Genomic DNA, 14,646 nt, shown 5'->3' with positions numbered 1-14,646 from the left:
ACAAGGACATAGTTTTCTTTTTAAATTGGGTTATGAATTTACAATTAATTCCATAATAATTTTACTGTCTTTTAATGCGTAAGAAATACATAATCTTTTAAGAGTATTAAGAAAGTCAAAAGAAATTTTCTCTCATGCTTAAGCGACAAAAGTGCCTCTTAATTTGAAGTGAAATAAAGAAAAGCCATTTTATAGTCATAATTTAATTATATTTAACGAAATATATAGTGTCACGACAAAGCTCCGATCCAACAATAATCGTAGCCCACAACCCACTATCATAATTAGATGGGCTTCTAAAAGCCCAAACGTCCAAAACCGGTTTTACGTTTTGTTTTCTTTAAGAATAAGTCCGAACCATAAAACCCTGAAAGCTCGAAAAAAAGAGGCGAAGCGCTAAACACAAAACCCTGGCAGGAATGGAGGACACTCCGGAGAGACTAACAAAGATATCGAGGTAGCGCCGGCCCTTATCGCCGTTCACCCGATCCAGGAATTCGTCTCTGTCTCCGTCGGGTTGGACCTCCGCGTCTTCTACTTTCAGTAAGTTTCCATGAACTTTTCCTTTTTTTCTCCTAGTCTCATTCGATTTTTCGTTGTTGATTCGGATCTGTAAATGGGTGGACCCGAATGAAAATCATCTGTAAATGAAATTTTCTTCTCTTCCTGTTTGACTAGCACAGTTGGAGATATGATATTTTCCTCTGTTTTGTATTCATGTTTGGGTCTTTTTAAAGTATATTTTTATATTATTTTTGGTATATGGGGTTCAGTTACTTTGATTCTCATAAGAGTAAAACGAGGAGTAAAGTGTCACATGAAGTTTTTGATAAAATGCATGAAAGAGTTTTTACTGCAGAATAAAATTCATTTGAGTAGATGTATATCTCCATAATGATCGTAAGTTAACATCTTCAAAGATTTAAAATTGCATAGAGGAAAATATTCTTGTAAATAACAAATTATGAGATGAATGGGAAACATGGACCCAAAAGAAGGGAATACATGGGCTAATCATATGGAAGTTTGGGTCTTGTAAAACAATGATGAAGGATCACCTTTTTATTTAACTAAAAAAGAAGTTCAGCAATAACCCTTTTTTTAAGCCTAAATGGGCTGCCAAATTCCCCTGTTGATTCGTTGCACAGCAGTATTTTTGCCATTGTCATAGCCCGTATCAATTCTTAAGAAACATTACATAGTCCAAGTGTTATTTGCCCAACAAATGTGACATGATATATATCTTTGTGTGTGAGATGGATTGCTAACAAATGGAAGATTCTCTTTAACCAAATAGGATTAATCGTCAATGCACACTAAAAGAGAACTCCAAGAGTATTAATCTTCTCTTGATACGACTGGAAAATTAGGCAAGTTATGATATGTTTATCTAGCCACTTAAACTGAGTTAATCTCTTATGATTTGCTTAACTAATACTGGAAATCAACGTTGTCTATATTTTACCTGTTTTCTGGGTGGCCAGTAAATTATGTTTGTTTGTGGTCATTTAGTTTCAGATATATGGAAGAAAAAACTTTTCATGTTTGACCATCTTTGGAGTTGCATCATGTCTAATTGAAAATGTGTTTGAAATTCTCTCATTGTCAATACAAATTAAATCATCGCATTTTCTCGTATTATCTGTATAGAACTCCCTCAATACACAGCTCATTGAAGTTATGGCGTATTCTCATGAACCTGATTTCTTGTTCTGCGACCTCTGCGGAACAATGCTATCTATGAAATCAACGAAGTATGCTAAATGTCCTCTGTGCAAGTTTGAGCGTAGTATGAAAGGTATAACTGTTACATTAACTTGTGTGCTTATTTGGATTGTTGCACGTTTTACTCAAAATTTCATATTAGACTACATAATATCTAAAAAATTATATGGGAACTTCTCTCTGTATTTCCATTGTGGGATTCATGTCCCCATTTTGGTGTCGTTCTATGTGATCTAGTGGCTTTGCAATCACAGCAGGAGACACATGTTAGTGTCTCTCCTGCTTGAAGGGCTTTTACAATACCATAGGCCCAGAAACTATTTCTTAAATTTATGTGCATTCCTGATTAGTTTCTATTGTCTTCAGAGATTTGTGACAGAGAAATATCTTATGTAATCACAGCTGAGGTATGCCTTAAACTGATCTCCTGTTACATTTGTTTTGTTAAGTTATTATGTCTTTCATAATGGCTGAGCCTGATTATGTGGTAGGAACTAGGAACTAGTAATTATTTGATAATGCTACATGTACCCAACATATATTTTGCCTTTGTAATTCATCAAAAAAAAATATTGTGCCTTTGTTACTGATGTTGAAGATACGGTTTTTACTGGATTTTGCACTTTTGTATGTGTATTTGTTTGGAGAAAAAGGGAGGGAGAGGGGGAGATGGGGGGGGGGGAGGGGAGAGCGTCAGCGTATGGTTGTTGCCAATTGTATTACTGAGTAAAATGAAGCATTGTTATATGCGGAATTACATAGATGATGCATGAGGATGTTCAGTCCCTGTCAAGTCACCTTGTTGTTGGCTTCTGAAACATTAAGTTTCTATGCTATTCACATTTTTCATGTTTACACTTTACATGTACTTGTAGGAAATATTAGTTTATCTTCTTTTAGATTAAAGCAATATTTCAAAAAATAAATAATATATCGTAGATATCAAAATGTTGAGTTGGAATTCAGGACCTTGTTGCAGCTTCTGCAATGGAATGAGTTGCTTGATACACCGAAGTTTTGATCTTATCTTTGTTCAATTAAGCTGTCATGCACCAAGTTTATTTACCTGTGTATCCTTGTTGTGTTGCAGGATATTAGAATGGAGCTGGGTATCTCGCTGATACGTGACCAGGAAGTACAATTATCAAAGGTAACTGGATTATAGTTTTGATTTAAAGCCATGGTGTTTCCCCAGGAATCTGATCCAATAGTAATTTTGTCTTGACAGGTGCAAAAGAAATGTGAAAAATGCTATAATGATGAGGCTGAGTATTGGACTATGCAGGTATTCTACCATTCAATGTTAGATGCCTTTTTTTTTTTTTTTTCCTTTCTCTGAGCACTCAATGCAAGACGCCTTGATCTTAAGAACTTGCACCTTTTCTTATCTTTTTTGTTGCTATAGATGAGATCAGCGGATGAAGGGCAGACTACATTTTATCGTTGCACCAAATGCGGCCATAAGTATTCAGAGAATTGAGCTTGTACCAAATATGAGATTTCAGGACATGCATGAATGTGGTTAACCTCTCCTCGGGCATCAATGAGAAATGCCCTTCATTGAAGTGGCACAGTTCACCTGTTGTGGCCTGCCCTTTCTCTCCCTGATTACTCTATGATCTGTTAAACGTTGCTGTATATGAAAATATGTTATTTGGTCATGGTTCTTCCTATTCTGTTTGATTAGTTTGTGGATGGTTCTTTCAATTCCGTTTCATTTTTTTTAATCAAGGTATTCTAATTCACCTATAGTCAGACAGTACCTTGAGCTAGCCCACACAAAGTTCAATTCTGTTTCATTAGCTGGAATTGAACTAGTTTCGGTGTAGAGGGGTTTCACAATTAAAAAGGTGATAATATTCTGAGGGGAAAAAGGTGGGGAGGTGAGGCTTTAGCGATCAATAGTACATTGTGGACAAGATATAAACTTTTTTAAAAACAGCGGAGATAGTACAAGCACAACAAGAGAATAGAAGCAAACCAATACAAGGGAAAAACGATTGCAAAACAGGGAAACAACATAAAAAGACAATACAGGGAATGAAAATGCAACAGAGACCAGAACAAAATAGAAGTCAAGTAGTCACCAACTTTTCCACTGCCAATCTAGAAGGGAAAACGTGCTGTCCAGAAGTTTTGGTGTTAGTGGCCAATAATGTATTGTTATGGGCCTATGGCAGTTGTGTTCCATGGCTAGCTTGACGGTTAGGTGGGCTGCAAAAGCCTTACCACCTAATTTATAAAAGGGCCCAGAAAACGCCTTTTATATTAAATTTGTCAAAATAAAATAAAATGCCTCAAGTAAAATGAGGGAGGTCATTTGTCAAAGCTAGAAGGGTCTAGAAAAGATGTTTTTTTTTTTTTTTTTTTTTTTTTTTTATTTAATTTTTTATTATTATTACTTCTAATATTTTGCTTCTTAGTTTTATCATTCTTTATTTCTTTCATATTTTATATTTTATGCTTACTATCTGATTGATTTTAGCCAATCCCTTACGAGTTTCGATCGCATGTCATTGATTTTTTACACTAACAAATAAATCCTACTTACAATCGTATTCATGAGAATAATATATTAACAAAACTTGATCTTAAAAGTTTGATTAGTAATTTTACATCTCAACAACCTAGAAGAATGATTTTACATTAAAAGAGGCTCCATTTTAACTTTTTCCCTTAGGCCTGCCCCCCCATTTTAACTTCATATTCTTTCATTAGGCCTTCATTTTAATTGAGCCATCCCTGCCCAGTAGCAGCCACTGCAGAGAAGGAATCTCTTTTGTGGCAGCAGCAAAATTAATTTGATGGTACCAAGAGGGATTTGGCTATGGTTTTGGAGATGAAGGGCATTGAGGAAAGAACCACCAGATCTCAATTAAAAGCTAAAATATTAGGTCATATTGACGTTGAATGAGATCCCAGTCCCCAGATCTCTAGGTATAACCTTTCTTTCGTATATGTTTTTCCTGTTAGGCCCGGCGGAAAACTCTAGAATTACAACAAACCACTATGATCAGAAAATACTTACTTTATTTCATGCAAAAAGGAAAAATACATAATAATACATTCAACTGAAAAAACAAAATAGACCATCCTTATTCCTTAGGTGATTAATCTCCTAGTCCCAACTTCAAGGACCCGATCTTCGTCGTATCTTTGTGCACCCCAATTCAAAAACACAGGTGGTGATCACAAATTCATCAAAAAACAGAAAAAGAAAAAGAAAAAAGATTACAGCACAATCAGCAAAAGCTACCCAGGCTGATGCTTTTATTTACACAGAAGACCAAACGACAAACCAAAATGACAACAATAACTTCACAGGAGACGTAGCATGCGCCGGAGATTATCAGTGGCTCCGGCATCGATTCCGGCAGCCTCAGCGTTGCAACAAAGCTTTGGCCTCAGAGAAAACTTGGGCAGCGGCAAGCTACTCGGTGGCGGAGCCAGACTAAACACTGTACCCGAAAACATCTCCAACTCTTCTATAGTGACCTTTCCAAAACTCTTAACCCCCGCCGCCGTTGATGAGAATACCCGAGAAACATCCTTGGGTAGATCACTCGGGTCAGGCCCCAACGGCTTAGTCGAAGCCACGATCAAACACTCGGAAACTGCTCGCCTTGTCGATGCCGAATCTTGCTTATTCGGATCCTCTCTCTTTGTGGGCTTTGATTTCTTTGGCGTCAGGGACTGGTCTCTGCGTTTGTTGTTCGGCTTTCGGGTTCGAGAAGGAAGAGAGTACTGGTGGGTTATGGTGGTTGGTAGAGGAAGAAGAGGCGGTTGTTGCTGATGTTGTTGAAATGGGTGGCTGAAGGCTGAGGGGGGATAGGAAGATGAAAGCGGAGGAGGTGGGTGGCGGTGTAGCAAGAGACCGCCACGGAGGATGTTTGTGGGGGAGAGATTTTCGGAGGGCTTAGAAATGAAAGCGCGAGCGCCTTTCCTTGGGCTTTTGATTTTCTTGTAGGGAGAGACTGATTGGTCTACTGATGAATATGGTACCAGAACTGCCTCCATAGTCAGATTGATCACAGAGTTCAAATCTTCAACAAGAAAACAGCGGCGATGATCTTATAATAACACGATCAATAGCCTGAAACTTGTAAGAACAAATTAACAATAAAATAAAAGCTGTATATACCAGATTTACTTGAGAAAGTTCAAACAAAGATCCATTAAGAAGTTAGAGAGATCTCATACAATTACAGACAAAAAACAAGAAACTTAAACAGATGTAAACCGTATCGCTTTGATTGAAGAAAGCAGATCTTTCATATAAGAAACAGAAAGAAAAACCAAAATGAAAATCAAACTAAAATATAAAGTTAGGTATAAGTTAGACTATTTAACCCAGAAATGGAAATGAGAGAGGGTTTAGATTTTGCTTTCTACACGCTAGTTTCATGGATCTTCGTGTCACACAGACGCCCTTTTTATAGAAACAATGCTCCAACGGCTACTTAATTTACTATCATTACGACTTTTTCTTTATTTCATTTTGGTATTAGATTTTTATGGATTTAAATAATTTAAATGTCACTGTTCCTCATAGTTTACCGACAACCGTTGCGGTCGGCTACCCCCTTAAGTCCAAGACCTGGGATACTGTAGGGCGGCAACCGCCGATGCGATTTCGACCGTCGGATCGTGTTCTAGGAAATTAGCCGTTGAGGGTATTGTGACCGTCGATCTTCTCCTCGGGTTCCTCGAAAGTAGGTCTGGTCACTCAGATAGAGACACGCGAGAAATCCTAGCCATTCACGTTTTCTGCATGTGGGCCACAGCGCTTTCATGCATTTTGTTTTTGGTCCACTGTGACCTCACGTGCAAGGAACGAGGGAGGGCAACACAATAAAATAAGATCTTTGTGGGAGATCGAATTGTGTCCGTGCACGTGGCGAAGTTTTAGCCATTTACCACGTAGGATGATTAGATTTTATAATGAATCATTGGTGGCCCCACTTGTGCCACGATTCAAGTGGTATACATTTAATTATTTTATGGATTTTGTTAGCATGGCATGGATGCATCTGTACATCTGCACCGCACTTGTGCTTGTATTTTATTTTCATATGGCCTTATATTAATCTATTAAATTCGTCATGTTTAAAATAATCGGTGATTGTTATGTTATTATAACCAAAAGATTAGATAATTGCACTTGGTGTTGTAGAAGTCATGGCGGCCCAGAGCAACCAAATTAAGCAGTGAATTGAGTTTCTATAAGGTGGTTTTAAAAGATGATGCTCTCCAAATAGTCTAGACACTTTAAAAGAATGAGTGAAATTTAAGTACATATGAACATCTCATTGAGAACACTCGAGGGATATTGAATAGTCTACAAATGTGGCAAATTAATCACGTCAGTTAGTCGTAATTTAAATGATGTGGCTCACCAGCTGGCTAATTAAGGAAGTATTATACCTAAATGAGGAGCAGTGTTTTCTTGAGGAAACCTGACATATATTTCAGATATTATTTCTGTTGAGTGTTGTACGTAATTGGTTTTATTTATAAAATGGGCTCAATTCCAATAAAAAAAAAAAAAAATTTAAAAAAAAAGTAGAAATTTCAAGTTTTAACCTTGTCCGGTAATTAACTTCCCTTATTAAGGAATATTGTGAAAATATTGATGAAATTATTAAATGCTTAAATTTTCGAAATAGTGATGATTTAATAAATATCATTAATTTATAATACTATTCTATATTCAATAGTTGATAACTTGACACTACCAACGAATCTTTTTTAATTTTTTAATAAATTCATCAACGAATCTTAACTCTTAAATATCAACACGAAAGTATGTCAAATCTGAGACAATCTGAGACAATCTTATTTGTGGAGCTCGTTGGCTTTGGTGGGTCGAAGGAAGAAAATCAACATTATTTGTGGTGGAATTTGAATTTTAAGCTAATATTTTGGTATAAATATAACGTATTGATCTCCGGCCACAAGGAACATGACACGGACCATTCATGACAAAATTGAAGACATTGTCACTTCTTGGGCCCCCTGTTGATTAATTCGCACTTAAATACTAAGGTGACGGATAATTAATGCATGTTTGGTTGGTTTGTTGAGTCTAATCCATGTTTGGTTTGTTGCAAGAAATTGATGACGACTGGGGGATCTTATTTTTGCTCGGAGACAGCGAGGTCTTAACCACCGAAAGCTTGTGGTTTGCTTCAACTTCAAGTCCATAACTGCCGTGCTTAAAGTCATGGACCTTATAATTACCTTCATCATTCCAGGTGTTAAAGGTTTAATTAATTAAATTAGTATCCAATAGTCTTAGGTTTTTTTTTAATCAATGGTTAGACTTTTAATAATTGATATTAGAGCAAGCACCACGTCAAGCGAAGAGAAAACATATATGTTAGATAAAAATGTGGGTATAGTATTAAGTCATTGAATACTGATAAATAGGTAGAGCTGACAAAAGAAAAATAGTTACTATTAGGTTAATGCCGATAGAGTTGGTTGCCGTGAACGTCGAGTTCGAAAGCGTGATGGAATATTGCAATCTTAAATGTTAAAGGTTTAACCAATTCAATATCTAACAATCATAAAAGCTTTAGACTAATAGTTAGGTCATTAGCACTATGCCAAGGTAATGAAAAGCTTTTAGTCTTAAAATATTAATTAAATAATTAAATTTACTTCTTCCTATTAGCTTAAGCCTTTGGAATAAGTTGTTTTAACGTACGGTACTTATCATGTAATTGTACTCAGGTCCCATATTGAAAAAATGAGTGGCACACATAAAGTCGTTGATTTATAAAAAGATAATTAAAAATGTTAAATCTCACGTTACTTAGTTACTAATTGAATTCTTATATCATTACATAACATGAACAAAAATACTTTCGAGGAAAGCAATTGATAAGAAAATAGTTTATTCCTATGACGTCCCATATCGCCGGAGTATGGAAATATGTATGTGCTTATATGTATATTCGCACACTTCTTGACACTTCTTGATATATATATTCGCACACTTCTTGACACAACGAGTTTTAAAGCCGTGATGATCATGAATTTATCAAAATTTTGCAGTTAAGCGTTCTTCTACGATAATAGTACCGGGATAAGTGACCTCTTGAAAAGTATGACTTGGAAAAGTAAAAAACGGACAATATTGTGTCCTTGAAAGTGAATTGTTACAATACCGCACATAGTAAGAAAAGTTATACATAGGTATCTCCCGCATCAAAGTCTTATTTTATAAAGCATCTTTTGCAACCTTCCCTAACCAAAGGCATTGATAGCTTTTGGGAAAAGGCATTGATAGCTTTTGGAAAAGAAAGATAGCATCACAATCCTAATGGCAATGTCGATACACGTTATACGTTGTTAACGTGAAATTTAAAGTTTGAATTTAAAATTTATGTTTTAATATCATATTAAATTATTATTTATCTAAAAAAATCTTACATTGATAAAAAAAAAATTACCGACCATTTAATAAAAGCTCTCATTCTTAGTATATTGTAATTCGACTTGTTATGATCACGCATTAAGTAAATAAGTAATAGAAACCAATGGGTGTGTGTGTATATATATATATAATAGTATTGTATTTTTATAATCTAAAAATGTTTTTGTAGTTACTTTTTTTATATGTGTAGGCGGCCTTTTATATTGGGGTCTCTTTAGGTTATGGTATCCACGTCGTCGGCTCACATTACTACCAGCATGGTCACATCACATGTCTTAATTTCTTGATTTTCGTTGGATATCATCATTGAAGTAAAAAAAAAAAAAAAAAAAAAAAAAAACGTAAAATATTTGTTGCTGATGCATGAGATAAAGGGTCGTTAATTGATAAAGAAAGGAAAGGTCGGTGTCTTGACAGAGTGGTCAAATGATGAAAAAGGTGTGTGCGCATTTTCAACTCCTTTTCAGATCAGATCCAACAATGGCAATTACTTCGAATTTGCTATATAGAATTACGTGCATGTATGCTATTTTTCTAGTTTTTATTTTTATTTTTTCGTTCGTTCTTTAACGACGGCCTCCGAGAATAATATGATTTCAAATAACTGTTAATTTAATATAGGATTAAAGTCGAAGTCTCAACGTACTCTACAATTTATTCATTTTCAATTAAAAATAAACCACGTATTGTGAATATTTAACTTTCTCTTGACACAGGAATGTTTAAGAAGAGAAAAGGAGAATGACAAAGAAGCACAAAGGCACGAGCTTTATGACTCAGGGAGTTGTCTTGAAGCAAAAATCTCATCTATTATTCGAAATGGTGATTGGTTTTGGCCTAAAGCTAGATCAGATAATCTGGTCGATATACAGAGCAAACTTTTAGATATTCCTTTTGGAGGGGCTGATGTGCCGATATGGAAATCCATAAGTGGTGTTTATACATGCTTAGAAACTTGGGATTGTCTTAGAACTAAATTGCCAGTTGTTCCTTGGAGCAAAAGGTGATCTGGTTTTCCTTGGCAATCCCTCAGCATGCGTTTGTTTTGTGGTTAATGTTCAGAAATGCCCTGAGTATTAAGGAAAGATTGTGTGGGTGGGGTTATGTAGGGAACTCGTTGTGTAGCTTTTGTTATGCATGTCAGGAGAGTATTGATCACCTGTTCTTTCGCTGCAGCGTCAGTAGGAGGATTTGGTATCAGCTTATGTCTTCATGTCTGGTTCCAGATCCTTGTATAGATTGGGATGATGTTACAAATTGGAGTATTAGTAAGCTGAGGGGTCAAGAATGCAGTCTATCCTTTGTAAGCTATGCCTAGCTTGCTGCTGCTGTCTATCATCTCTGCTGGAGTCAACAAAATGCATTGTGTCATGGGAATCTTTCTAGAACAGAAGAGGCCATAGTTACTCATATTAAATGGGAAGTTAGGACTCGGATGGTGTTCAAGGGGAAGTTCAAACAGTCCTCTCTTAATACTAGTCCAGCTAAAATGTGGAATTTGTAATTTGCTTTCTAGTTGTTTGATTGTGTTTGCTATTTGTATATAGCTTTTTTGGGGGGTTTGTCCCTAATTAGGAAATGGGTTACATTTTTAAATGGAGAGTTGCTACAGTTGAGTTTGGTTAATGAAAGTTTTAATTCATCCAAAAAAAAAAAAAAAAAAAAAAGGAAAAGAAAGAGAGAGGCATGAGCTTGTCTAGAGGAAGATGAACACAAGCACATTCACAAACAACATGATGGGTTGACACTTTATTATTCTCTTCTTTTCTTTTTCAAAATGTTTAGAGATACTACAACTTTTATTACAATTTTTTACAAATTCACATGGAAATTCATATTTTATAAAAATGAGTATCAAGTAACGGTTTACATTTTAGTGACTAACATGATAAGTGTTATATGAATTATAATGTAAATTTATAAGCATAGTAAGTATTATGTGGACTATTATAGTGACTGACTTGACAAATACAATATAGACCGTTATGTCAACGTAAACGATCATGCAATGGCAGAGCCACAAGAAGATCAGTAGGGCCCACTGAAGCTTGTCAAAAAAAATGTCTTTGACGTGCTTGGCTAATGGCCACACCAAAAATATTTAGTAGCCTTAACAATATTCAGCCTTTGGTTGTGTACAAGTTATTTCTCTTTAACTGTGATCTTTGCTCTCTCTCTCTTGCTGAATGACTAGTCCGTCAAAAGAAAATCTAACTTTGGAAATTCCTAGAGTATGGTGGATTTGAAAACCGCTGATAATGATATGATGTTGAAAGTGAAACAATTAACAATTTCAGTTTATAGTTTCATAATTTTTTTCCTTTTTATCCTTTTGATATGGGTAAGGAGAGAAAGAAAGGGACCTTGCTTCACAATTTTCTCAGGATCGATGGAAGACAAATGAGAATGGGGATATATATATATATATATATATATATATATGGTAGGGTTGAGGTGAAGGAGTTTTAAGAGGACAATTGGCTCGTTATATTGGATGAAAAGAAATGTGTCTCTTTAATCTTATCTTTTTGGACTCTTTAGTCAGACAAGACGCCTCTGAACTAATTACGAGCCATAGGATACAGTGTAATGCATTTAGTTGAGAATCGGGTAACTTTTAATGCTAGTGAGAAATGGAGCAATATACTATGGTGAAAGGGTAAAAGATAATTTAAGAAGACATACTCTTATCGATTTTTTACTTTTTAGTTGGATTCAACGTACACTTGCTGATTTTAGTTCTCTAAGAGCGTAAGCTCCAATTTTAAAAATTTGTTTTTACTTTCTTGTTTCTTTTTGTACTAGTATTCACCTACATATTATCTTATTAATATATCAATCTTAATATATATTTATGTACTTTTTTTTACACACATCATGATCTTGTGTTACAAAATGGTTCTTTACTATTTCCAATTTATCGTATTTTTATATATAATGGAAACATAATATATAGAGAAAAAAAATAATAATTAATTAATAATCAGCCTCTTCAAAGATCAATTCTTGCCTCCGCCACTGCTGTCTGTCATGTTAAAAGAATAAAAGGCAAACAAAATATCCTTGGTTTCATATTGGTCGCTTGAAAGTTTGAAACCAGAAGCTAGGGCTTAACATGGCCCAGACTGTTTGGGCCTACAGCTTTTCCTGAGAAGCACAAAATCGTGTACTCCATGCGAGATTTGACAGGCCTGATGAATCAGTTGGAAGGTTCAGATTGATTTCTAGGCCTGTGGTGCATCTGCGGGCGACAAATCTTGTGAATGCCCCCCACTCCCGGTAACTTGCTTTTGATAATACGTTCACGTGTGGAGACTGGGGAGGTCTATTGTGGTCCAAATTGTCATAGTTCATTACCATTTAAGGAAATTTTTACCTTCATTAATGGTTTAATATACCCTAGTGATCTACATTGGAATTACGATATCCCCATTTGGTCTTTTAAAAAAGACAAAAATCTCCCTAATTATTTTTTTTTAAAAAAAAAAAAAAAAAAACCAAGACCCATGTACACGCTGTGGGTTATTTTATTTTATTTTATTTTTATACAAATTGCCTTTATTTTAGGATTTTCAAGGGTATTTTTGTCTTTTAAATAATTTGTTAGGGATTTTTTTTTTTTTTTTTTTTTTGGGCGGAGAAAAGGAGGACATTGCAACTCTTTTGGCAGATCAGTAAAATACATTAACCAAATTAAAATATTGGGAGGAACATTGTGAATAGTAATACTATTTAATAGACTTATGTACAGGGACAGAGCCAGACATTTTAATGGAAGGGGGCCAAATAAATTTTTTTCTTAAGTAGAGGTTAAAGTATAAAGGCAAATTTTAAATAAATTAAACATAACCAAGTTTTGATATTTTTACTATTCCCTTCAAATTAAAAATCAATAAGCAAAAGTAAAATGAGTTTTTGGAAGAAAAAAAAAGTAATAGAAAACCGTTGTCCAAATATTCAGAAAATAAAAAATAAAAATAAAAATGTCTCAATTTCAATTGGATGAATTGTGTGCTTCTCGGCCTTCTTGCAAGGCTTTACCTGAAGTCCTGAATAATATGGCTCTTAAAGCAAACATTCTCTTACTCCTTTTGTTATAACAACCCACTCTGACTAACACAATAGCCCACTAACTGTTATATAAAACACATTATATTCTACACAATACAAATTCTGTTAAACGCAACACAAAACAAATGAAACGTATATCTTTTTTACTTTTCTAATGCCATCTAGCTATTTTTGCTCATTTTACGTTATATTTGTCACACATTCTTAGGAAATCGAGTTTTGTAAGGCGTGCGACTCCTCAAATCCACACATGTCTTCTTCCAATGCATTACTTTACTAAACCCTTTTCATTTACTTTAAACAAAGCATCTACAACTTTGTAAAATTCCTTCCATTATTACATTCTCAAACATGTCCGTTGCTACCCGTGAAATATTAAAAGAAAAAGTTTTGACAATAAAGCTATCGTTCCAAATGAGATAAAACCAGATGAAGAAATAATAAAAGGGAAGGGATCAAGGGACCAATTTTTTTTTTTTTTGCTAGGGAGAAATGATACTGGTACACAATGTTTACAACAATGTTACAACAGTCCTACGTGGAAAGACTGTTTAAACCTTTTTTCTCATTTTTTTAATATCACACAGCCTTCGTCAAAACCGGTTGGGGGGAAATGAAAAATTCCATTTCCCCCCAAAGCTGAACGAACGCACCCCCTCTCTCTCTCTCTGAAGTCTGTCCGTACAGTCCCCAAATCGGCCTCCGGCGTCCGTCCCCGGTCCTTCACCGAAGTTCCGCCCCCAGCCCCGCTCTCTCTCCCGCCTGATCTGCCGCCCCCAGCGCCGCTCGCTCTCTCTCCCGCCGGATCTGCCGCGCCCAGCCCCGCTCTCTCTCCCGCCGGATCTGCCGCCCCCAGCACCTCTCCCGCCGGATCTGCCGCCCCCAGCCCCGCTCTCTTTCCCACCGGATCTGCCGCCCCCAGCCCCGCTCTCTCTCCCGCCGGATCTGCCGCCCCCAGCCCCGCTCTCTCTCCCGCCGGATCTGCCGCCCCCAGCCCCGCTCTCTCTCCCGCCGGATCTGCCGCCCCCAGCCCCGCTCTCTCTCCCGCCGGATCACTATTTATCCCATCTCCGGCCTCCATCCCCCGTTCAACTCTGACGACTCCAACGACCCATCGACCGTTCCGCCACGACGATCCCAGCCAGGCCACCACTGCCGGTGACAAGCCAAGCCGAATCACCACCACCACCACCGCAGACGACTCCGACGACCCATCCACCGTAAGATCTTCTTTGTTTTGTTTCGATTTTCCTTTGGATTTTCTCTTCTTCATACAGATTTGGTTTTTTGAGTTGTTTTTGGCTTTTTTGAGTTGCTTCATCCATCCCTATCTGCATCTCTTCCCACTGTACAAATCTGAAATTTGTTGCATATTCTGCTTCCGAAATGCTTGTTGTTGTTAAAGAAAA

General features: G+C 36.3%; 2 protein-coding genes across 2 annotated transcripts; one reads left to right on the top strand and one right to left on the bottom strand.

Moving 5' to 3' along the window:
* The first annotated feature begins 360 nt into the window (after positions 1–360).
* Positions 361–3,386, top strand: LOC133871039 (DNA-directed RNA polymerase I subunit RPA12). Its single transcript, XM_062308380.1, has 6 exons — positions 361–543; positions 1,651–1,798; positions 2,092–2,132; positions 2,816–2,875; positions 2,954–3,010; positions 3,131–3,386. The coding sequence occupies exons 2-6, from the start codon at positions 1,681–1,683 to the stop codon at positions 3,203–3,205; spliced, it is 351 nt and encodes a 116-aa protein (XP_062164364.1). The 5' UTR covers positions 361–543; positions 1,651–1,680; the 3' UTR covers positions 3,206–3,386.
* Positions 3,387–4,735: 1,349 nt separating this feature from the next.
* LOC133871122 (uncharacterized) lies at positions 4,736–6,178 on the bottom strand. Its single transcript, XM_062308498.1, has one exon. It carries the CDS (start codon positions 5,740–5,742, stop codon positions 5,044–5,046), a length of 699 nt encoding a protein of 232 aa, XP_062164482.1. The 5' UTR covers positions 5,743–6,178; the 3' UTR covers positions 4,736–5,043.
* Positions 6,179–14,646: the final 8,468 nt, after the last annotated feature.

The sequence above is a fragment of the Alnus glutinosa genome, chromosome 6, assembly GCF_958979055.1.
Source record: "Alnus glutinosa chromosome 6, dhAlnGlut1.1, whole genome shotgun sequence".
Lineage (NCBI taxonomy): Eukaryota > Viridiplantae > Streptophyta > Magnoliopsida > Fagales > Betulaceae > Alnus > Alnus glutinosa.
Note: the sequence above shows the minus strand (reverse complement) of the source record. Positions and strands in the feature narration are given on the sequence as shown.

Coding starts and splice junctions, on each gene's coding strand:
- LOC133871039 (XM_062308380.1), top strand. CDS start 1,681: ATGGCGTATTCTCATGAACCTGATTTCTTGTTCTGCGACCTCTGCGGA. Junction 1,799..2,091: donor GTTTGAGCGTAGTATGAAAG/GTATAACTGTTA, acceptor TATTGTCTTCAG/AGATTTGTGACAGAGAAATA. Junction 2,876..2,953: donor AGGAAGTACAATTATCAAAG/GTAACTGGATTA, acceptor TTGTCTTGACAG/GTGCAAAAGAAATGTGAAAA.
- LOC133871122 (XM_062308498.1), bottom strand. CDS start 5,742: ATGGAGGCAGTTCTGGTACCATATTCATCAGTAGACCAATCAGTCTCT.